General features: G+C 34.2%; 2 protein-coding genes across 2 annotated transcripts; both read right to left on the bottom strand.

Annotated features, from left to right (window-relative positions):
• Positions 1-236: 236 nt before the first annotated feature.
• On the bottom strand, positions 237-1,142 carry LOC133327169 (protein Skeletor, isoforms D/E-like; the record flags this gene model as incomplete). The annotated part of the gene is made up of 1 exon (XM_061535735.1): positions 237-1,142. A coding segment is annotated over exon 1 (906 nt), but the record flags the coding sequence as incomplete, so codon positions are not given.
• A 67-nt stretch (positions 1,143-1,209) lies between these two features.
• Positions 1,210-26,005, bottom strand: LOC133327170 (protein Skeletor, isoforms B/C-like). The gene is made up of 9 exons (XM_061535736.1): positions 25,917-26,005; positions 15,172-15,321; positions 14,708-15,058; positions 14,214-14,473; positions 6,259-6,358; positions 2,116-2,898; positions 1,857-2,050; positions 1,416-1,802; positions 1,210-1,285 (listed from the first exon to the last, which is right to left on the bottom strand). The coding sequence occupies exons 1-9, from the start codon at positions 25,975-25,977 to the stop codon at positions 1,244-1,246; spliced, it is 2,328 nt and encodes a 775-aa protein (XP_061391720.1). The 5' UTR covers positions 25,978-26,005; the 3' UTR covers positions 1,210-1,243.

Below are 26,005 nucleotides of genomic sequence, written 5' to 3'. Positions count from 1 at the left end.
TCTACAACTTCGGGAGGTGGCATGGGTCCATCATGTCGTAGTATGGGTTTGAAACCACTTTCCACTACCACAGTATCGGGTTTGAAACCTTCATTTACGGCCGGTTTCATTGAGGCAATTTCAGCGGCTGAGGGTTCCTCCGCCACTTCATGGACATCAAAAGGACTCTTGAACACACCCACAGGATTTAGATCACTAACCATGGTGGGTGTAACAATTGTGGTGGAGGATATTAACAGGGGTATATCATAGGGTTTCACTTTTTCCACGGGATGTGGAATCTTTTGATGAGGCTTGATCTTCTCTCCATGCATTTTCGTAAGGAGAGGTTTTTGTAAGGATCCTTGTGGTGTTAAGTCGCCATATGGTACTGGTATAATGGGTTTCTTGTGATGTCCATCGGTCTTGCGATGACTGGTAAGTTCTGTGGGCTGGCCCAGTAGTAATACCGAGGCTGCCAATGGTTGTAGGGGAAAGGGATTTTCTTTGAAAAATGGTCTCAGCAGCGTGGGTACCGGTTTACGATAATGATTGACAATGACCGAGGGTTGAGGTATCGGACCATTACCATGCATCATCAAACCAACACCTCCTCCTCCTCCAAGGCTGCCAGGTGGATGTCTTGGCAAATGTTGTGGCAATATCGGCTTAGAACCTGGCAATTTCTTTAAAGGCCCTGGAAAAGGTCTTGGCCCTGGTAGTTTGACTGGATGAAAGATCGGTGCATTAAACGGTGGCCTTAAATACTCCGATAGACTAATGGTTTTCTGTGGAGGTAAATTACTGGTTAAATTGTGTGGGCCCAAATGGTGATGGGCCATGTGCAACTGTGTATTGGGGTTAAGGTGTTGTGTGGCCATTAGGGCCGGTGTCAATGGGTGTTTACTAATGGATAATGATGATGGTGCCGAAGCTAAGGATGGTGAAGATGATTGTGACTGTGCAGATGATGATGATGGTGATAATTGTGACTGTGCGGCGGATGATGATGATGGAGGTGAGTTATAATTGTTGCTATGTAAATTAGTTTCGCCATGCAAGGTCTCCGGTGCAGCTGTGGGTATGAACGGTGGCTGGGGTGGTGGTCCCAATGGTTTGGACTGGGAAGGTGGAGTCTTTACTTTTGGATGGTTGTTCAGCATCACCGGTCCCAGTGGTTGTTCACCTGGCTGCTCTCCACTCGCTGTTGGCGCCACCTGTTGTTGTTGGTGCTGTTGTTTCTGTTGCTGTTGATGTTTTTGCCTCAATATGCTATCCTCGAGAGCCTCAGCAGCGCGGATGCCATCTGAAATCAATTTAGTAATTTCCGTTGATTTGGTTATTTCAAATGATAATTTGGGCGGAGTTCCGTTCATATTGTGATTCTTAATTAAATCTGATTGGTGCTTTAACAAAAAATTTTCGTTGGGGCTGACCTTTGTTTCATGACGTATCGATTCTTCGGCCTCCAATTCATCATCCGCACGCACAGGAGCTGGTACACGTACCGAATGTTTTTGGGAAGCAGCGTAACGGGCATCATCACAACTATCGTGCACGTGGATCTTCCAACCGAGATAACGATGTGTAAAGCAGTGATAGTAGACGGTGTCGGGGGTATTGCGATCTGGTTTCCAGGTAATGACACCAGGCTCACCGGGATCACATTTAAGGGAAAGGGTACGTTGATAGGCACCGAAGGATTGATAATCATCGGCTGGGGGACCATCAACATCGGGTGTCCAGTTACATAGGCGACCAACACCTGTAGGTGTTACTTGGCCCGAACGTGAACGATGGACACCGGCAAAGATGCGAATATTCTGGAAAAAAATACCAACATTAATAATTTATTCTATCCGTGAAACTCATCCTACCTTCTTTTCTTCTTCCAACTTGTGTTCATAGCCACCGACGGGATCATCGGTAATGTAGAAGGGATGGTATTTGGCAGGGATATCAGGGTTATTGCCACCTTCCACCACAAAGGTGTAGGTCTTGCCACGAACCACATGGATTTCGGGAATCAAGAGGCCATTAATGTACCATGAAATACCCCAGCCAACGTGACCTTCAATAAAGAAAACCGGGAATTAGAAAATAACAACTTCAAAATGCCTCCTTTCACCTCCTTACCAGTTATTGCCGAATAACCATGTTTACCACCGGTGGGACCCATTTGCGCATAGAAAACACCATCCTCAGGTTCATAGCATTGAATGGGTGGTATTTCCCAGGCACCGACATCATTTGCCACAGGCTTAGGTGTGGGCACAGTTCTGCGTTGAGCCACTTGATTACCACCATTTTGAGTTCTACGGTTCGCACTCTGCAAAGCCTGGGCACGATTGTTATCATAGAATTCCTCTTCGGGTACAACTTGGCCATTTCCACTAGGTTTACCAGCTGCTGGATAACCCTTGCCCGGAGTTACACTATCCTCATCATCGTCAGCATCAGTACTGGGTTCCGGTGTGGTACCCTCTGGCGTGGGACAATTCCATGTTGGCTGACGTCCAAAATCAATATAATGTGTATGTTTATTGAAATGTGAATGGAAGGAAGTTTCATTGCGTTCATTTAGAGGTCCAATAGCCCAAACGATAGCTTCAAATCCATTACGGGAAATAGGTAAATCTAATTTATCGGTAGCATTCAATGATCGCTGATAGGTGACAATTGAATAGCCATTAACCATGGCAGCATTGAGTAGACGCACCGAATTGGTGTTGTCTTGGATATTTACATCGGGACATGAACCACGACGTCCAGAACATTGTGATTTATCGGTGAGATAATAATCGACAGCATAACCCTTGCCGGTGTCTTTTTCGACCCAACTAACCACAACATCGGAACCAATCATCACACTGCGATCTTTGTTGGGGGAAATACCGAAGGCCATGTAGTGATTATCCTCTGAAAATGAAAGGAAAATAAGAAAAGTTATTATTTTAATATTTTGAAGTTATTTGAATGTTTTGAGGTATCATTAATTGAAGACTCTGTAGTTTGGAAGCTCGGAAATATGGGATAAATAGAAAAAAACTATCGGGAGAAAAGGAGAGAGGAGAAACGTATTTGCTGAAAAAAAGAAAGAATAAGGAAAACATGAGCGGGACCAAATCGAGATGTGCAGGAGTCAGAACGAAGTCCGGAAATTTTACCAACGAGTAAAACAACAAACCGAAAGCTTCATCTCTACAGATACATCCTCCTGTAGAGATGAAGAAGGAAACCTGGTTACAGATACAGACATCGTGTTGAGGATCTGGAAGGAGCATTTGGAAAAACTTCTGGTATCAAATAGAAGCGGTGAAGAGGATACCCCAGAACCAATAATATATGACGGTATAGAGTGTATACCACCTATCCATGATGAGGTCAGAGTAGCAAATAATCGGCTGAAGAATAATAAAACAGCAGGTTCCGATGGATTACCAGCCGAACTATTAAAAGCCGTCTGATCAGGAGCATGCACCAACTGATTGGTACAATTTGTTTAGAGCAATACATGTACAATGATTGGAACCTCAGAATCCTGTGTCCTGTACACAGAAAAGAAGACAAAGCCGATATGTGCCAACTATAGAGGAATAAGTCTCCTATCCGTCGCATATAAAGTACTATCCAATGTGTTGTGTGAACGACTGAAGCAAAGGGCCGACGACTTTATTGGGCCATATCAATGCGACTTCAGACCTGGTAAATCCACCATTGACCAGATTTTCACTCTCTAAATCTTGGAAAAGACCCACGGAAAACATATCGACACATTCCAACTATTCGTCGACTATGAAGCCGCATTGGACAGAGTGTTTATTGCCATGTTTGCGTTCGACATTCCTGCAAAATTAATACGGCTATACAGGATAACTAATTGGCACAATGTCAGCAGTTAAAGTAGGAAATGACCTCTCGGAGTCCTTCAATACCGAACGAGGATTCAGACTAGTTGGCCAACAGATGCTTCTATGGTCTAAGTAAGCATTTTAGAAACAAGACCACCTCCCGCCAGACCAAACTCTCATTCTACAAGACGCTGATACTACCCGTGCTGTTATATGGATCTGAAGCATGGGTACTTGCGCGAGCAGATGAGACAGCTCTTGGAGTGTTTGAAAGTAAAATTATCTGAAAGATCTATGGGCTGATCTGCGTTGACGGTGCATATCGCTGCAGCGAAAACGTTGTGAGAATGGATGTGGATGCCCCAGATCAAAAGGCATATAAAAGCGAGCCTACCGATGGCTCACGCAGAAGGGGAAGGCCACGAATTAAATCCAGTTTGAAGAAAATATTTCGGATTATGGCACATCGGACATCGGCATTGTCAGACTATCGAGCTGCAGCGAAAACTTTTGTGAGAATGGATGTGGATGCCCCAGATCAAAAGGCATATAAGTCGACTTCAACTTTTTGACTTTTCAATGCAAAAATTCGATTAAGCGATTAGTTGAAAATCGATTCATATCTTAATGCTTAACAAACGGTATTATCACAGGCATGTTTACACAATGTTTGATGCATCCAGAACAGAAAGTGTAGATCTTGCGGGGAACTTTGGAACAATTCCGATGCCACCTTCTAGCTTTTGCAAACCTTCAGATCCAACTCTTGGGAAATGAATAGTAACCTAAATAACATGAGGGGGTATGAATGGAAAATACTGAAGGACTTCACTAAGAAGAGTATCTAGAATTATAGGTAGAACAAAATACAGTTTTTTCTAACTTGTTCCTTTCTAGAGCACACAACACTCCTTGATTGCCTTAAATGTATGTCCAACTGCCTGCCATGTGGTGGAGTTATTCACCTACCTATGAGGATAATTTTAATTTGTCGTTTATAAATGTATATTTCTATGCTTGTATTAATAGTTCCTACTTATATTTATCTTCTTTAAATTAATTAGTGGCCTATTTCCCAATTTCACTTATCCAATTTTGAGCTCGATTAATCCAATTTTTTTTACAAAAATTTCCTATTTATTGATACGGATTCATTATTTAATTAATTCCTAGTCTTATCTAAGAATTCCTTACACCACACTCATTTCATGTATTCTCTTATCAAGTCAAAATGTATCTCTTGATTGCAACCACATTCCATTCGACTCCCATTGTGGTGCCAAACACTGTGCCATGGCATACCGTAATAAGAATTCTTAAAAGGAAATCAGGTGTTTTATGGAGGCTATTATGACAACATCTCTATCATTAGTGGCTATATGGCCGGCTGGCTGACTGACTGGCTACTGGTTTTTCTGATTTTCGTGATGCAGGCCAGTTAGTCATTCAGTCATTGGTGTGCTGCTGCTGCTGTGCTAAACACACCAAGGGAATAAATGTGGTCATTCAGAGTGTTTGGTGGTTTAATTTACACATTCCGGTCGTTTGGTCACCAATAAGTATAAGGTGATACATGCTTCTGGTTTTTTGTTTGCTGCTTCAAGAAATACCATTTAGACGATTGCTGGTGTTACCATTAACTGTTAACTGTGTTAGTTGATGTTGTTGCTGTGGTGCAGTGTTAATCTGTTACGGTGATTTCTAGTTTCTAGTCAGTCATTGGTCAAATGGATGAAGGATGGTTCGATGGTTGTTATAACCTGTTAAATGAACAAAAATCTATTTGCTGAAGTTCAATAAACGGAGCAACAGTAGCAATAGATTGTTTCATTGGCACACTTTGGAATGTTGCTTTCAAGTTTGTTGCCATATTTTGCTGCAGGCAGGTAGGCAGCAGTAGTAGCAACAACTGCCACTGCCACAACTCTACAACATTCGTTGGCAATTCACCAATTATGGTGTGTGAAATAAATTGCAAGCAGTAGAAGAGGAATTTCGATACTTTCATTGGATTCATTTTACAGATGCTGATGATGTTTATCAATCTAGAATATGTATGTATGCGTGTGTTTGAAATGTTGTCAACTATGTGAGGAGGACTTGTTTTAATGGAATTTATTGAAAAGAGTAGCAGAGACAAAACTACTTTGTTACGACCAGTAGTCGTACTCGTATGGACTTATGTGACAGTGTGGCCAATATAAGGAATCCAGCTGTTATTTGGTTTTATAATATAAATTGAATTAATTCAAATTGGCAACAAATGCGTTAATTTTATTGTGTTAATTAATTAACACAAATTTGCCAATATATTTTATTGGACTTCAATTTGTTATAAAATGTTTTTTGTTTTATTTTTGCTATATATCAAGTATTGTGTAAGTATAAATTTAATATGGTGTTTAATATTATATCATTGTCAACTTACCCAATTTGGAAACCAATTGCACAACAATGCTATCACCAGCCATGGCCCAACGGACTTCAAATGCCAAATCGTCATATAATACTTCACAATTTAGTTTTGACTATAAGAAGTAATAATAAAGAAAAAATTAATTAGATATTGGAAAATATTCGAATATTATATAAAAAAGTTTTTAAAAAATTGGTCCAATTAAATGTTAGTAAACTACAATAAGATGAGTTAATAGTAAAGTAGAACCCATTGTGTAATTTGTGGAGAAGACAACCAGGTTACAGATAAGGCTAACTATAAAAACAAAAGACTTAAGACACATACTGCACCATACCTCATTATTTGTTCATTCAAACTTTATTTTTTTCATTAACATGGTACAAACGTCAAAGTTTGTATATTCTCAAGCACGAAGAACCAACGAAAGAAATAACAAATAAGGAAAGGATATTATATATATTATTTTTTATTACGGTAGCACACCTGCAAGGAATTTAATCTATAAGAAGCCCAATGTAATCCTTTATTGATAGTATCCTGCTACGATAGCATGTCCAGGCTCTGTTCTTGAGGTTATATGGAACGACGTTGAACTCAAAAATTGATGATTTTACTGCTATCGAAATTTGTTGATCAGTACGAACTGATCTCATCTATTTGTACTGAAGAGTTGCTTTTGTTTTGTCCAAACAAAAATTGAAAATTTTCCTCTCTAATGATTTCATTGTATATGTACAATATCATGTCGACGGGACAGATTATCATCTTTGGTGCACCATTGAAATGAAACCGGTCGAAATTAAATATGTGATCTGGATCTTACCACACGACATTGTAGACTTACTTCAGTGCCTATCTTGAAATTTAGTCGCAATCCGACAAATTTTGGGTGTTTGGTGAACCATATAAATTAAATTGTTCGAACATAGATATTGGAGCAATATCATTATATGTTTAATATGGTTCATCGTCCAAAATATAGTAATGATCGGACACTTCTTAGATATTTGCCGCAACAGTTAGTTAAAATCGATCGAAAATAAATATAAAAGCTATATCTAAATCTGAACCGAGTTCAACAAAAATTAATACGCGTCCTGTTAGGCTCTTGCTGCTACACTGTGCAAAATTCTCTCTCAATCGGACAAACGTGGAGTTTTTGGTGCACCATTTTGGTGATATCGGAGGAAAGTACAACTACAGTCGAAATCGTTTATAACAACATATTGGCTGTATCTAAATGTCCCGCCCTAAATCTAAATCTGAGCAGATTTTCACCAATTTTAATAGGGTTGATGCTTGGGCCAAATAAAAGATATTTTTACCAAATTTCATCTTATTTAAATCATGTCGGGTATAAAAACTAAATCCATTGAATTTTTAAGTAAAAAATGGTGTCCACTTATATAGGGAATTCGCGAGATGAAAACATTGCCCAAAATATATATCTAATGAAGCTCACAACCTCACGTTGGGCGCCATTAAAATGTCAGTTAATTGACTCCCACGAAACAAACCAGTTTTACCGCGTCAGTTGGTGTGGTCGACAGATATATACCATCTGCCTGTGACACTAATACTGACTCTTCTGGGTAGGTACCAGTGATGATGGACCTATATATCCGATTGTTGCGCTGAATCTAGGGATAGTACAACTATTTTAAAATGTTAGGTTTAGGCTAATAAAATATGTGAAAGTTATCTAAATGTGAATATATCCATAAACATGTCATTCGTTTGTTACAATGGGACAAAGGTATGAAAATCGACTACAAACAAATATCAATAGGTCATCCGTTGCGCTACGTCTGTACTTCTAGAAAACGCAAATACGTAATTCTATACTCAATTCTGTACGTTGTGCAAAATTTGATGTCAATCTGACTAACATGAGAAGTTTGATGTCCAATTTGCTTAAAATCGGGCGAAAATATATATGAACCGATTTCAACGAAACTAGTCACAGGTTAGGCTATACTAATTTCAGTACGTTTTGTTCCTATCAGATATAGATATATTGGTTAAATGATGCGTCAATTACTTAAAATCAATCTATAATATAAGTTGCTATATCTAAATCTTAACCGAATTTCACGAAACTTGGCACACATCATTCTGGACTAAATTCAGTACGCTATGTCAAATTTGGTGCAAATCGAAAGATATATAGGGACTTTGGTGCACCATTTGCCTGAAATCGGACGAAAATATATATGGGAGCTATATCTAAATCTGAACCGATTTTCCTAATAGGGTTCGTCCTTGGCCCAAGCAAATAAGCTGTGCCAAATTTCATCCGAATCGGATTATAAATGCGAACTGTACTTTGTTTACAATTTAACACCAACAGACGGACGGACGGATGGAGGAACGGACATGCATAAATCGACTCAGAAAGTGATTGTATGCATATTCTCGAAAGGAACCATGGGTCTATCTCGTTTCCTTTTGCCTGTTACAAACATATGCACAAAGACATAATACTCTGTACCACAGTGTGGTGAAGGGTATAATAAGATCTACATGAAATTCCCAAATTTCACAGGGGGTAGGTAGCAGTGGGAGTGGGGTTCCACCATCGATCTACGTTTGGTATAAAAATACCATGTATGTATACAGTGAGAATGTAATTGGACATTCCATGCACTAGATATTAGATTTAGACTTTTAAATTTCTACACTTTGCGGGATAGATTTCAGAGGAAATTGACCGATGAATTCTGACTTGATCTAAGTTCGGTTAAAGCATAACGTTGGACTAAATCGGATAATCAGTTTTATTGATATTTGATTTAAAAATTTTCAAAAGGGAGCCACCAGAGGGGTGAAAACGTCGTTATGATCGGTCGAAAGAACTCTTAATACCCTCAATGAGGTGGACATTCAAAGTACCTAAATCGATTGTGAATCTTATAAAATGATGGAAAGTGTTTGGTAGGAAGATTTAACACCCAATGAGAAGCTAAAATAATCAATTACAAATGTTTCCCCATGAATTATCAATTTTCTCATTTTAAAGGGGATTCCATTTTCGATATTAATTTTGTAGACTTGTTACATTGTATATAAGCGCTTGAAGACTTAGAGGATAAGAAAAAATCGAGTTTACTTGACGCTGACACAAAAAATCAGCAATATCTTAAGAGTTATAGGTTCGAATCCAATAAAATTTTTATTGAAACCGAGATCAGGGGGATTCCCATAATAATAAAGATAAAAAATATTTTTTTAGACTATGCCAGAAATTAATCTTCAATCTGACCAAATTTATAAAAAAAAAAATAAATTGGTAGTGTTATATGTTTGTGTATCCAAAGACATGGGTCATGGTCTCATAAAAACACATGTAAATCTAGATAGCACACAAACTAAACTCCAAAATAAGTTGTAGTTTTATGAAGATGTACAACATTAAAAAAATACAAACAAAAAACGAACAGTTAACAATAAATAAAATAAACATAAAAAGGTAACGTGTTAACAACATCAGCCACACAAGACAAACATAAAAGAAACAATCACTGCAATGGTGTGGAGGTGAATGTTTTGGATGGTATGGCGGATTGGTTGGTTGGTAATTTCTGTGCAAAGATGATCACCTTGACAATGTTTATTGCCAAAATAATTAAATTAAACTGCAATAAAAATTGAATACAGATATCAGCAAAATGTATGCGAATGCATGCACGAGGAATGACACCTTTTGAACAAACCTTGCGGCAGGTCGGATCATAAATAAGTCAAATAAAACTGAATACAAAAAAAATGAAACACAAATAACATGCAGATGCAAAACATAAAATGAAAAAGGCTTGGTTGTTAAAAACACACAAAAGATAATAGTGGTAATGGTTAGTTGATGTTGTCTTAACCGTGTTTACAATATGCAATACAATACGATGGCTATGATAATTAAGCTAATTGATAATTGCTTTAGCTATGGTGTAGTGTATTGTGTAGTATGCAATTTTGTGGCATGTATATTTTGTGTTTTGGGTGTCGGTGTGTAAAGGTGATGATGTTTTTTTAAATATTTTTTTTATGTTTTGAATAATACAAAAAATTTTGTTTTATATATAATTTTGATATCCAACTAGCTGCTATTGTTGTATGAAATTTGAATTTTAAAATTTTTAAATACAAAATGAAATAAATGTTTGGAAGAAAGAAAATAGAATTTTGTGTTTTTTTTTTTTTGCCAAAATGGAATTTTAGAAAAATATTTTTTGTTTGTTTTTCGAAAAGTAATGAACCGTAGGAAAAAAGTTTTGATTGTAGTTATTAGTAATAGTTTTTGAAATTTGTTTTAAAGCAGACAGGCATGTGGATGGGTGTTGAGAGGAAAGGCAAAAAAATGCAAGCAAGACATTTTTAATAGCAATTCTTATAATCTGTAATTGTGTATGTATCCCAATTTCCATGTGTGTATATATTTCACTTTGTATTTGAATTTTTTTATATATTTATATAAAGAAAAATTTCTTTTCAATTTCACCAACAATATGTGGCCTACATATGGCAACTCAAAATTATATATAAAACCTGTTTTTGCATATTCAAACACATTTTGTTAATCATTTTTTTAAATATTTTCTTTATTCATAAAAACAAGTTTTTTTTTTGTTTTTTACAAAGAAATTATAAAATAATTAACTTAAGTAGAACAAAATCTTAAACTATATAAAATATATATATATATATATTTTTTTTTTTTTGTGGTAGAATTTGGCTGAAGTATTTAAATAGAAAGGATAGAGGAAAGGAAGGAGTATAGACATTTGAACAAAAATTGAAGTTTTGGGAAGAGGGTGGAATTTTAATTGAGTAATAAGGACATTGCAGAAAAAACAAATATCGAAGATTTTTAAAATTTTTAGGAAAAGAACGGCCAATTCTCAATTTTTATGCATTTTCTATGAATTTACAAAATGTTCGTCAGAATTTAATTTAAGGATTTAGGTACTCCGAATATTGTTCGTTAAATTTAAATTATCCGAAGCGGCTGAAAAAATTTTGATTGTACACAGAAAAAACAAATAAAAAATTTTTAAAATTTTTAGACCGGAAATAACGGAATAACTGTTTAGTGTCATTTTCTATGAATTTATAAAAATACACGACTAATTTAAATATAACAGTATTATAGCTTTGTGTGGCTCATGATTTTATAATGTCCTAGACCAGGCATGCTCGGCCATACACGCTACCGTTACTGAGTGTCGATGGTTTAAAGCGCATTCTCTTTTTTCGTCAGTCGTTTTTAATGATGATTTCTCAGTTACACTCAGTACACTTACGCTCAATTTTGTTATGCCCACCACTGTCCTAGACCCATATTTTAGTAGTGTCGATCTAGGCATGTGTGCCTATAATTTGCAAACACGCTACAGGTTACAGTTATGGACCAATCGTCACGAAATTTTGCATATAGGTCCGGTTCTGACCAAAGAAAACCCCAATCGTTTTTTTGTAAAGATCGGTTACTATTTAGGGGATCAAATGGACGAAAAACTTTATTTTTTTCTGTTTTTCTGGTCAGCCTTAAAATTTTACACGGAGAAATTGATCTGACCAAGGAACAAACATGACTCTTTTAGGGATCCGTCCATATTTAGCGGTTCAAATGAACATTTTATTGGGTATATTTTTACCCCAGAAGGACAGTTGACAGTATATCCACAAGGAGTGATGTACGTACACGGATTCGAGTGTTATACTGAAAACATTACCACCATTACCCTACTAGAGGGCGGAAATGTCGCGATGATCGAATTAGTTGGATCTGACCAACTAATTCGAATGAATGTTTAACAACTGATCGGTAAAAAGAACCAAGACTTTGGTCTACTCCGGAAAACCATAATTTGGAAGAGATGCCAGGGTACGAGAGAGGTCTATTAACCTCTAATTGGTCAAGAGAGTGCAAACAAAAAGTTAGAGGTGAGTGGTGGTTATATAGGGTGTCGTATGGTCGGTTCCGCCCGAAAATAATATTTCGCCCACTTTTTTTATTAACTTTATAATTTTTCATAATTGTGACAATTTGAGGGGGAGGTAGCAGAGATGATGGACTGTATAACACAGAAAAATTTAATATTCACTTTATGTAAAGGTCCATCAGTAAGCGTTGACCGACTGGTACCACCTTCGAATTTGATCTAGGCTTGTTACAAATTTTCAAAATTTTGACCCTTTGTGGGGGAGGTACTTGACGGATTGGACCAATAAGTCCACATTCCATCATTCCATCTAAAATAGTCGTTGTGCAAAATTTGGTCAAAAAATGGGATAGTCCATTCGCAGGATATTACGACTTTCGTTTTCAGCTACATTTTCGTTGCTTTCGTTTTCAGGTACCAGAAGGAGTGGACCATTATTCTCCAATTCTAAAAATGATTTTAGTTTGGAAGAAATATTACGGTGTAAACATTTTGTAATCGGACAATCGCTTTAAACCTTTGTGGGGGAGGTAACAAAAGGAGTGGACCAATATTCTCCATCTCCAAATATGATTTACATTTGGAAAAAATATTAGGTTGGGGAAAAAGAAATCCGTCGAAAATGTCGATAAAATCGGAGAAATGATCGAAGTTGACCGGCATGTCGTAACATCGCCCAGGAGCTAAAATTCTACAATAAAACTGTTTTAAACCATTTACACAAATCTTGATTGAAGCACCTCAAACTGTGGTCAAACCAGGACTAACGTCCAGGAACGTTCTGCTATAACATTTGTTGGGACTGGAAGTTGCTCCCATATGACCAATCTTAATTCTGATATCTACTGTCAACAACTGGAGCAATTGACCAGAAACGGCCAAAATTGGCCAACAGGAAAGGTGTCGTGTTCCTCCAGGAAAACGCTAGGCCACACACATCTACAGTGACTCGCCAGAAAGCAGGACTTCTATGAGAGAGACATTATGAAGTTACATTTAAAATGGTAACACATCATACAATAAAATGGTGTATATTTGAACAAACCCAAATTGAATATTCCGAAGCATGTTACATAAAGTCCTATAGTTCATATAAAAATAGTGGATTTATTTTACTCCCTTCGAGAGTTTTTGTGAAAAAAATTCCTACATTTTCACTGATTTTTGAATAAATTAATTTTTTATATTTAAAAATACAAAATTAAATTTGAGTTTTTCCATAAAATTTCAAAAAGAATCCCAAATAAGATTTCAATGAAATAGTTCGAGATGTCATATCGGTGATGCGTAATGACATGTTCTCTGTTGACAAAATAAACTTCTTATAGAAAAATATTTCAGAGAGGATATCAGGTCCACTGGCGAAAACTGAAACTCGAGGCATGAAATAATACTCTTTCTCGATTTTAATAACATACATGTCGAATAATTCAATTTCAGTGATGGACTTAAGGACAGTCTTAGATTTTGAACTTTTTTTAAACAGAATATCCTTCTCTTTGCTCTGGGGGACTGTGTTTTGTTTTGTTATGTGTTTTTTTTTTAATATAATTTTAATTTAATTTTAAGATATTTATCTAATCACCCTTCTTAAAACATCAAACTTTTGCTCAAAATAAAAGGAAAATAGAAAAAGGAGAAAAGATTTCAAATAAATATTTAAATAATGAAAAAAGGATAGGAAAAAAGGAAAAATAGAGGAAGGAATAAAGGAAAAACAAGGAGGAAAGGCGCACATTTTAAACAATATTCACTTAAAACTAATATAAAAAATAAATGTAAAATGCTTGCTGTCAGACATCATCACACAGAACACAGTGGTTATTTGTAAAAAAAAAGAACACATCAACTATGCTAGATAATGTTTTTGTTGTTGTTTGTTTTTAGGTATGATTTGTTGTTTTTGTATTAAATAATTAAAAACTTAAAGTGTGAACACTTTTCAAGTGGTTGGGTTAATTCATTTGCTCATCATCATTTCTAAACATCTAAATTATTTAGTATAGCATTGGCATGTTTCTTTACCTGAGGACTAATACCCAACATTTTCAACGATGGTGGAACATTCAATGGCTTGGGTATACGAATGTGGCCGAAATCTACAGTAAAAGCTTCACACCAGACACCAAAGTGACCAATATCGAAAATGGTCAAATCATCGGGCAGAGTTAAGACAATGGTTTTGTGATCATAACGACGTAGAGGATTCTCTTTGCCATTTTCATCGGGAATACGTAGGCCGTTGGGTGTGGGACGATCACCTTGACCAACCCAGAATTTGGCATCTATAAAAAGGGAAGAATAAGGAAAAAAGAATCAGTAAAATGTAATTGAAATATGAAGCCGGTAAGTCACTCTAAAATCCCTTGATGATGATTTCGATAAAAAAAATGTTTTATTAACATTTGTTATATTTTTAAATTAATCAAACAGGATTTTGGTTGTAACTCACTCGAATCGAATTTGGCAAATACCATATTTCCCAAGCCCAGTTATACTATTATTTTATCCCAACTTACCAGGTGCTTCACCATCATAACTGAAATTGGGCACCAACAATGTCTGGGCATCGACCACAACAATGGGATCCGATTTTACACCATGGACACCAGCCAATCCTGTAAGTTTTTGTGGCCGTGGGAAATCCAAATTATTGGGAATGGTAACATCTCCAAAGTTCACGGCAAATTCATCACACCACACCGAAAACCATTTAATGTCCTTGAGAGAAATACCCTCAGGCAGGGTTAGTGTTATATCCTTGTTGCGATAACGTTTTGTCAGGGAGGCAGTAGCTCCACGTTCGTCTCTAAGGCGTGTGCCACTAACAGCACTTGGCTTACCAGTGCTACCCACATAAAAATAGGCAGCTTAATAAACAGAAGAAAAAAAGAAACAAAAACAAGATTAATTGTCAGATACGCATTTTTGTTGTTGTGTTTATTATTTTGTTTTGTTGATTCGTGGTTTGTTTGCTACCTACCTGGTGCTTCACCATCATAATTGAATTTTTTCACAAATATTGTTCTGGAATCTACGGCATAGACATCGCCGGAAACGCCATGATGTAATCGCTTTAATGCGCCAATTTTTGTGCCATAATATGGAAATGAGGCTTGTGTGTATGAGACCACTGCGAAATAAATCGAAAACGAAACAAACAAAAAACAAGAAGAAGAGATTAACATCAACGTCATTTATTTACGCAGACACAAAAATGTAGAACGTAAAATATATTCAAATCTATTGAAATTAAAATTAAAAACAAAAAATACACATCAGCATACATCCATCAAATAACATCATTAACTTGTTAATGTATTTTTTTCCACAGCGTTGGCTAGGAAAACAAAAGACTTAAGACACAAACATGTTTTGTTTTATTTTTTTATGTTTTCATCAACTCGTGTGGCACATTTCAGTTGTAATTAGGATTTATTAATCATCACAGCATTTATGTTTCATTTTGTTATTTTATTAGCTTTCATAGAAAAAGTTTAACAATATATTCTATCTTATTTTCTAGAATCGGGGTATTTTTATTATTGATCATAAATCTTTTATTGTTTTTCTCATTTGAATGACTAGATCTTAAGAACGAAACATATTTTTTTGTTATTTAATGAAGGGGAATATGAAATGAAGAGGAAATTTTTAAGAATACGTTTTTTTCCAGATTATTTTCTTTATAAAATGAAGATTGTATAAAATGGATTTTAATAGGTATAAGCGTGGCTTTTATGGATAGTTTTTTTAATTAAAATTTTTAAAATCTTCTTAGATTTGTTAGTTTGCTTAAGGAAAATTTCTTAAAGTGTATCGGAAATATAAAAGGAATTTTTTAGGATATTTCTTTATTTTATGAATAAACAAAAAATATTTTATTTTTTAATGACTATCATTTTTGTCTATTTTCGAATTAAGACAAATTTTATTTATTTATTTTTTTTAAATTTTCAAGGATCGTTACAGCTAGCTTTTTTTGTATATAAGCTTGAAATAAAAAAGAAGCTATAAACATGTATTTTAAAATATTTAATATTTATTTATACCCTCCACTTTTTATATTATGTATTTTTATATATATTAATTTCCTGCCCTATACAGTAAATATATTTTGGTCAGGGTAAAATTCTATGACGATATAGCCATGTCCGTCCGTCCGTCTGTTGTAATCACGATATCTTCTGAAGGAATTGAGATAGATCGCCAATATTGTGCATAGAGTCATCTTTTGTCTGTAGACAGGTCAAGTTTGAAGATGGGCTATATCGGCCCACGTTTAGGCATAGCCCCCATATAAGGATATCGCCCAATTTTCGATATTTTGTTGTTCTAAGACGATTTAGCCATCGGTTGTAATCATTCCGCTTTCTAAGGAAATCGTGATAAAAAACTCGAACTTGACGATAATGAAATACTTAGGCCAGCATTCCTGAAGGAAAGAATTGAGACACAAAACAGAAATATTGGGTTAGGCATAGCCCTCATATAACTACAACCCCAAATATTCGCTAATTCCTTCAGTATGTAATCTAAATTGCAGAAGTTTGAGGATTGTATATTCTACCATGCGTTATCTACGCTTTGGGATTTTCATAAAAATTCCTGAAATTTGTATTTGTTGTACACAATGGTTTACATAAAGCGGTTTTTAGAATTATCGGTATAGGTTCACTTTTTGGTATGTTCCCTATATTTTCATTTCAAGCATCTACCAGTATAACTATGGTGGAGGGTATCCAATGTTCGGCTCGGACGAACTTAACGCTTTTTGACTTGTTCAGAACTATAAACATAGATTATTTTAAAAAGTCTATTCGGCGTCTATCAGATTATTTAAGGAATGTGATTGGAGTTATATTAGAGATTATTTTTTAAATGTTTGTTAAGGTACATCAGATACATACATATGTACGACTAAATAATATCAGAAATATAAGCGTGAATTTTTTAATAATTTTTTCATAAAGACTATCAGAATTTTTAGGAAAACTACTTCAAAGAGTATTAGAACTATAATAGTGAATTTTCATGTCTATTTTTTAATGTACGAGCATTTTTCTAATATTATAAAGTCCTTTTAAATCTATAAGCGTACATTTAATTTAAATGTTTTGTTTTCGACTATTTGATACCATTCACCACTTTGGGTATATACAGATATAAACTAAATACTATATGCGTCATTATTTAGCACACATCATTATATACTCAATATGGTATGGTATTCCCAATTTCGTCTTAATCGGATAAACATTGGTAGTTTAATGTATCATTTACCTAAAATCGGATGAACATATTTAAGGGAGCTATATCAAAATCTGAATTTCAACTTGAAAGAAATTTAACACACGCCATTCTAAACACCATTCAGTACGCTATGCAGAATGTTTTGTCAATCGAACATATCTTGGGAGTTTAGTGCACCATTTCTGATGACTTTATTTTATAAACTTTTTAACGGGGTTTTTTGGCAGATTACTAATATACCAGGAAAGCCAACTTCCACTTATGTTGAATGTTGAGGGTATACGAAGTTCAACCTGGTCCAATTAATTAAGAATATTTTTATATTAAGAACATTTTCTCAAAGACAATCATAAGTATTAGTAGAGCGTAGGTTTATTCATACTTTCGTCAAATGTTCTTTTTACATTTTCTTAAAGACTCTCAGGGATTTAAGATTCAATTTTTAAAAACAAATTTTATTTTTTACATATTTTTTACTTTTTTAGAATATTTTCTCAAAAATGTTTTTTTAAGAACATTTTGAAGGATTTTTAATGGGGGTTTCAGAGCATAAGCGTACATTTTTACACCCTATAATTTAAATTTTGTATGGCTCCAAGAGTTTGTAGCACTATGAAATATTGGTCATAGTCCCATCGATTTAGCTCTGTGTGTCCATTCGTCCGTTATAATCAACGTACTGGTCGTAGTAATGGCCCAATCGTCACGAATTTTTAAATGTAGGTTCGGTTCTGGCCAAAGACTTCATTTTGTGGGTTTTCCGATTACTCTGGAAGAGACAATTCTGACCCGAACATCAAGATTTAGACATGTTTATTTAGTGGTTCAAAAGGGTCAATACTTTTGTGTGAAAAATCACAAAATACATGATGCAGAAAAGTAACCTCTTTATAAGAAGATAGTTGGGTTATATGTAATATTTTTTTACACTTTATATACAAAATAAATCTTGTATCAATTGATTTCATTTAACCCGACTAAGATAAATTCAAACAATTCCTTTTTAAAAAAGAGGGCGTTGATATATTCACCTGTCAAACCGAAGATTATAATAATTAATTTAAATAAAACTGGCGAACAAAAAAAACGCAAAGTCATGTTTTCTGTCGTTTCTTGTTTTCTCACAAATTTGTTAACTTCATTTGAATTGATACAAGAAAAAATAAAAACAATAACATGAAATTAAATACATACAAAATACAATAACTAAATTAAAACATACAACGGCACATCCATTCATACCCCCCATTAATAAAGTCATTCGAATAGTTGTAAATCATGTTTGCCATTAAAGAAATAAATAATTTATTTATTTATTCAGCGAACCATAAAATGGACAACATGCACAAATGCCGCTTGAAAACGAAAACTCCCACCCAATTGCAAAGAAACGAGACACCGGTGTCTCATGTGGTGTGGTCATGGCGATAAATTAAAAATAGCCTTTACCTTGAAAAATAAAAAAAATGCACATGTGCGATGTTTTTTATTGCTGTTAATGGAGAGATTGAAGATTAAGAGTTTGTCCCTAACATACTGACATAAAAATATATAGAGTTTTTTTTTTTAATTTGGAATGGATTGAAAATATATTGGAAACCTAAAATCTACAAAGATATTACTAGAGCTTATAGAATATATCATTTCACAATGAAATAAAGAATTTTTAATGGGCGAATTTTAATTTTTTTAGGATAAACTTTCAAGGAGGAAAAACGGTTCCATGTGGGATACAAATATGGAACAAGTTTAGTTTAGGGGCCCTTTTTTTCTTGCGGAAATATGTATTTCCGGAGATATATACCTCCAAAGCTCCTTTGGGACCCTTGAATTTTCTCTTGATTTTTTAAAAATCACTGAGTCAATATGGGTGTCTATTTAAAACATTTGAAACTCTGATTACAAAAATATAATATTCCTATCAAATAAATCCATACTTTTTGAGATATGGGTCTCCGAAATTCCCCGGGACCCTTTTACAATTCTGAAAAGCAATATGAGTGTTTGTGGTAGCCAAAAATTATATACCTCCAATTTTATAATACATAACATCGGTCGGGACACCTACGATGGGAACCTAGACAAGAACCTTAAAACGGGGTGGTTAAAATATTCTGCCAAGAGGTAAAATCGAGCGGAACCTTTATATTAAGGCTATGTCAAAGCATGGACATATATAGACAATTCATACTAATTAATTTTTAATACCAAACAACCTGGGAGAACACAAATGTGTATTCTCAAGCAGGACATAACAGAGACCAGTAAGTCTTCCATCAGAAGGACACAATGTCTTCTACAAAAAAACGTTATTTCCATAATAAAACCTCCTAATCTTTTATAAGAATTTGCCTTGACTTTCTATAAGAAATTTTCATCTCCCTAAAGAGGCCTGAGGTCTATTAGTTCTCTAAAGGATATTTATTGGTTTTCCAAAAAGCAGGCCTATTGATCTTCTATATGGAACAACTATCGCTCTTTCTTAAACCCTCTTATCTGGACTCTACAAGACCTTATTTTATATCTCCAGAACTTTTAGAAAAAAACCTTTTATAAGAAGACCTTCTAGTGTTGTATAAGAAGACCTTCTGGTGTTGTATAAGAAGACCTTCTGGTTTTCTATAAGAATATCTTCTGGGCTTTTATAAGTTGTTCTGATTTTCTATAAGAAGATATTCTGGTCTTCTATAAGAAGACCTTCTGGTCTTCTATAGGGAAACCTTCTGGTCTTCTATAAAGAAACCTTCTGGTCTTCTATAAGAATACTTTCTGGTCTTCTATAAAAATACCTAGTGGTCTTCTATAAAGAGTTTGATTGGTCTACCATAAGAAGACCTGTTGGTACCTTATAATGGAAGAATTATCGACTTCTGGTGGAGGACCTATATGTTTTCGATAAGAAAAACTATTAACCTTATGTCTTTTTGTGTTATAGGGAAGATTTATTGGTTTTCCATTATATAGATCTATTGATCTTCTCTATGGAATAAATATCGATGTTTCATAAGAAATACTTATTATTGACCTCCTTGTAGAGGTCGGTAGGTCTTATTTATAAGAAAAAAACTTAATTATATGAAGTATACCTATTGCCTAAAATTCTTAGTAATTATATTGTTATATCTTTTGTCAACCTAAAATTAAAAAACGCTAATAATAATTTGTAATTACATGACAAAAAATCGGCTTAAATATCGATCAAAGAGCACTTTAGCTAATAATTACAAAAGAAAAAAACAACAACTAATATTCACATAAAAACAAGTTCCAAATTTATAAACATATACTCTTCAGATATCATACAGACGAAAAAATACCGAAGGTTCAACCAGGCTAATGATAATAATTTTCTTAAAGTCGTTTAGAGTTGCATAAAATCCACTAAAACTAGAAACCAATAAAACGGCATTGCAACGAATGGCCCAGATGCATATTTACACTCATATACTAATACATGTGTATGTATGTCTAAACATGTGTGTGACCCACTAGAGTTAGTTAGTTACTTTTGAAGCTAAAAGGTGTTATTTAAATGTCAACCAACATAGATGGAATACCAATGAATGTCGTTGGCCTGAAGACACACAGAGAGACGGACAAAATTTTTTGCTGCTGCTGTTGTTGATTGGAGATCAATGTTCCAATTAATTAAAATTTTTGCAAAGTTTGTCGTTTTTTTTTCATGCAAACAAATAACGGTGTGCGAATTTTGTTATTAATTTGTATAGTGTTTGTGTATGTGTGTGAGGTTTTTGTATAAATCGCGGTAGAATAAATTAATATGTATATTAATATGTCTTGTATACTGGATGTTTCCATTTCTTGTACAGGCCTAGCCTGTGGCTCGTCTTAATAAATAACAAGTTTTTTTTTTTTTGAGATGCAAAGAATCCATGACATTTCGATTATTTTCTAGATCTTTTCGAAATAAAATATAATTTATTGCGCCTTAATGAAATGTTTATGATTAGCTATTTTTATGTGTTCTTTTGTTTTGTTTACGGTTTTTAAATTAGGTTAATCATTGAAGAAATATATTTTGAAAGGAAAGTTATGAAGATCTATTGTTTTTTTAGATTCATCTTAAGAAATCACTCCTGAGATAATAAGGTGTAAAAATCTAATTGGAATTTATAAAATTAGGAAACTTTGAATGTCTCATACTGGTGAATTAATGGAACTCTAGTAAATTATTCTATGATATTGAGAAAATGGGAGGGACCGTCTTTTTTAAAATTATTAACTTTATATCATATAATAATTTTTTAAGGGATGATATCGCTTTTTATTACTTACATAGACCATTTTGGCACACTATCTATCAAATATAGACTTAAGGATGATGTAATAAAAATAATACTGAAATGTTTGAAATTTCAAGAAAATAATTGGTCAGTTACACTATTCTAATCCTTTGATAAATTTGTCCTGTTTTCTGGATAAAAAAAAAACAATATATAATCATGTGGGTTTCACTGCGACTTTTTACCAGGTTTCAATATTATGTTTAAAGGAATATTATTATACCCTACACGACTATGTTGTCAGGACATGTGTGTCCGTCCGTGCGTCTGTCCATTATATATTGTTTTTTGTAAAGATCGTTTAATATTTAGGGGATGAAATGGACCAAATACTTAATTTTTGTCGGTTTTTCTGGTCGCTCCAGAGGCCGCAATTATGGTCCGAACATCGCGAAATTTTACATTGAGAAGGGGATCGGGCCAAAGAATAAGCCTGTCTGCTTTGATAAAGATCGGTCATTATTTAGCGGGTCAAATGAACTCTGACTTTTGTGTTAAAAATTACAAAATTTGAATTCTATGGCTTATATATTTACTCCTGAAGGATATAAACCCGAAAAGTTGATAGTATATCCAAGAGGAGTGGTTGACCTTTAAATTGATATCAAATATATTGATGTATCTATTCGGATGTCGGAGTTACACTTGAATATTTACAGGTGTTTACGTATTCAGATATATTTTAGTAACCCACTACCACACTAGAGGGCGGAAATATTGCGCTGATCGCATTGAAATGTTCAATGAGGATCCAGGTATGGTCAAGGGCATCGGCTATAATTCTCGGTGATGATCAGAATAAAAGTTTGGGATGAAGTGGACCGAACATCACAACTCAACCCACCGTGAAGGGAATCTGGACAAGTAAGTAGAAGGGCTGTACTGAATATTTGTAATATTCGGAACATGTAAGGAAGATGTGCTGTTGACTTATAATCGGGCAAGTCGGGGCAAATTTCACGAAATAATACCCAGGCTCGGAATAAACATTCGAGTTCCATGATAGTCGTGTATATAGGCCATTTGAAGATTTTAGATAGAATAATATTTATACCCTCAGCTGTATGTATGTCTAATGAGAGCGTACACCCTTCAATATGATGGAAGTATTCCTCACTGAAATAATGCCTTTAGACATAAAATGTTTTTTACTCAAATCCGGGTCATACAATTTTGAGTCCATTTTCTAATGTGTGTTTTGCTGGATAGCGCGCACTATAAATATCGAAGAAAGTAATCGATTTGGTCAACATACAAAATTTGATTTTTTTTTAATTCAGCATGAATTAAAGGAATCGATCATAGTTTAGGCTTTAAGTAATTTTAGGTATATAAAGTCCTAGACCCCTATTTTTACCGAAGTAAACGGATGGCAGATGTCTTCTAAATTTATTTATAGGACGATCAGAACATTTGGTGTTTGTTCGCAGGTATTATATATTTTGGAAAAAAAATTAATATGTTTCAGAACCTGCAATAATGTATAATGTTTTTTACTACGATAATAATTTTTCCTATATGATATCGAAAAAAACTCTCGACTCTGCAATCCTGGTAAAAAACATCCTTTCGAGAAAAACTCCTTTGGTTTGATTAAATCGGACACTCCTCTATACGCTTCATATAATATTTCCCTTTGTAAAACGTTGACATTTTGTGCAGGATGAAGCAGATGGTATGGACTTGTATACCATTTTTTAATAAAAAAATATTATAACGGAAGAAGTTTTGTTTTAGTTTAAAATGTTAGCAATTTTATGGATCCAGAAGTAGTAGACCGATATATTCCATCGTTGGAAGGAAATATTATTATATTACCCAAAATAATGAAAATCTGTCCTCATGTTGGTCACCTACATAAAAATCATTTTGATTATTTCACGTATATTTGTTTAACCGTTACGCATCATTTTCGATGTGTTCAAGGACCTAGCCCAATGTTCTAAACTGAGTGTATGCAAACCTGAGTGCCTTTAGTTTGGTAGTTCATTCTTTCCGGCCAGCAATTTACCATGGCGTTGCCCGCATATAAATGCGTCGATTGATTTAAGGAATTTTGAATGTCCATCACTTCCAACGAAAATGTTTTCCAAGTTGATAGATTGTTTTCACTCCCCATATATTTCAGAAAATTTAATTTGAAACCCATTCGAAAAACGCACAGAAGAAAGTATTACACGAAATGTACAATATGAAACATAAATATTAAATTCTGAATTTAAATGTATAAGGAATTATAAATAAAAAACATGTTAATTATAATTATACACTAAAACAGTAAAAAAAAACTTTCTTCTCATTTTTAATCTGAACCTCGATTTCCTGTTCGAAAATATTCTGTTTTTGATGACTTGTCACTCAAAAATCTTCTTTTTAAAGAGAACAGATTTTGTACTTTTTTGAATAACGTTGGAATTTTTTCAATGCACGTGCATTTTGTAGACATTTGAAAATCACGGAAATTTGAAATCGGAATTGGGGGGAGGGGTTATATGAGGATCTTCCTTAATGGAACCCCCCCCCCATTCTCGATTTTAATTTTTGAAGATTTCCAATGTGCTGGTAAATCAATACCAATGCTTGTTAAGGTTTGTAACTTTACACATATATATTTGAAGATTTAAAAGAGAAGAAAAATAATTTACAAAAAATTTTTGTTATTGTTTTATTGTTGTTTTTTGTAATTAAAGAAAAGTCCTTATTTTTGATGGCGGGCATGATAACTCCTCACTGGAACATCGGAATCAGAAAATTCCAACGGTGTTAGAAAGAGTACATGTCTGGCTCTCGTATGAACTAGGATTATTGACTTCGCTCTAAAATTAACAAAATGGCGGACCTTTGAAAAAAAATTTGGAAAATCGCCGATTTTTGACCAAAAACCAAAGTTAAAAAATAAGGAAGATCTTCACCGATTGGCTTTATCCTAGTTCATACGATATCTATACACTCACAGAGAAACGTGTAAAAATTTGAAATCGATTGGGTTTTTAGTTTTGAGTTATCGTGCCCGCCATTCGCAAAAAAAATGTTTAGAGAAAAACGCGTTTAAAGTTTGAGAAGCCCTTCAGCCGTCACTTGATGCTGACACAATAAATCGGCTATATCATCAAGAGTTCTTGAGATTTTCATTTGAAAATTTGTATGGACATTCTTTAATTAGTGTAGAATCGAATTATATCAACAAAATTTTTGACCCCGAGAATGGGGGGGGTCCCATTAAAGTGGACTCATATACCGACAGTTTTCAAAATATGCGCAAAATCTCGAAATTGGACACTGCTCAGTAGAATAGAATATTTTTTTGATGCAGAATATTTACATTTTATGAAGAAAATAGGCATGTGAGACATACGAAATAACAACATAAATATACACATAATTTAAACCCGCTCCTCATATAAATATGTATCGCCATCAAAAATCACATATTTCATAACACCATGATCAAACAAATCAATATTTCCTCGCACTCATTTATTTTATCGGTTTGTTCCTGACCCAAAAAAAAAAATCTACTAATCAAATTAATAAAACGGTAAAGGTCAACAGTATCTGCAGTAACATCAACAAACAAATTGCACATGTCTATCAAAAATTCATCGAAAGAAACTAATGAAAGCAACAAATCAAAACAGTGGAAGGTCTTCTTCAAAAATTGTATCAAGGAAAAATTGATTTAAACTTGAATGGCAAATACAAAAAAAAAAAAACACATAAATTAATTTCAGTTCAAGATATTTGAATATGCAAGAAAACGGAGAAAAACACACACACACAAACAACAACAAAAACAAAAAAATTAAACAGCTGCCACTGACATAATCGAGGTTACTTTGTAAGATAGCGGCAGCAGCATACAAAAAGTTCGTGTCTTAAGTCTTTTGTTTTGTGGTACCCCCACAAGATAAGCAACCAAAAAAAAGCATGAAGAAAAACGAATAAAACAAAACAACTTTTTTTGCTAATTGTGTTGTTTCAAATGTTACAGCAACAATAAAAACATTTTTTTTTTTATTTTAATCTGTGGGAGAATATAATTATTCCGATATTTTTTTGCATGATGTTTGTTTTGTGGAATTGTTTATGAGATTTTTTGAACAGCTGGATTTTTTTCTGTTTTTTTCATTTAAATTTTTTTTTTTTATTTGCATAAATATTTTATACTTACAACTTAAACAAATTAATCCAAATGCATATAGCATTTTGGGTGTAATCAGTGGATTTAACATTTCAGCAATGTTTTATATTAAATATTCT

Source organism: Musca vetustissima, unplaced genomic scaffold, assembly GCF_032173495.1.
Source record: "Musca vetustissima isolate MV318-11 ecotype Yass unplaced genomic scaffold, APGP_CSIRO_Mvet_v1 utg57102, whole genome shotgun sequence".
Taxonomy (NCBI): Eukaryota; Metazoa; Arthropoda; class Insecta; order Diptera; family Muscidae; genus Musca; species Musca vetustissima.
This window is presented reverse-complemented; position numbering and strand designations above follow the sequence as displayed.

Excerpts from the sequence above, each read along its gene's own strand:
- LOC133327170 (XM_061535736.1), bottom strand. The coding sequence starts at position 25,977 with ATGTTAAATCCACTGATTACACCCAAAATGCTATATGCATTTGGATTA. Across the intron at positions 14,474-14,707 it reads TTATGATGGTGAAGCACCTG|ATGCCAAATTCTGGGTTGGT; the intron begins GTAAGTTGGGAT and ends CCCTTTTTATAG. Across the intron at positions 1,286-1,415 it reads CGATACGTCATGAAACAAAG|ATGGCATCCGCGCTGCTGAG; the intron begins GTCAGCCCCAAC and ends AATTGATTTCAG.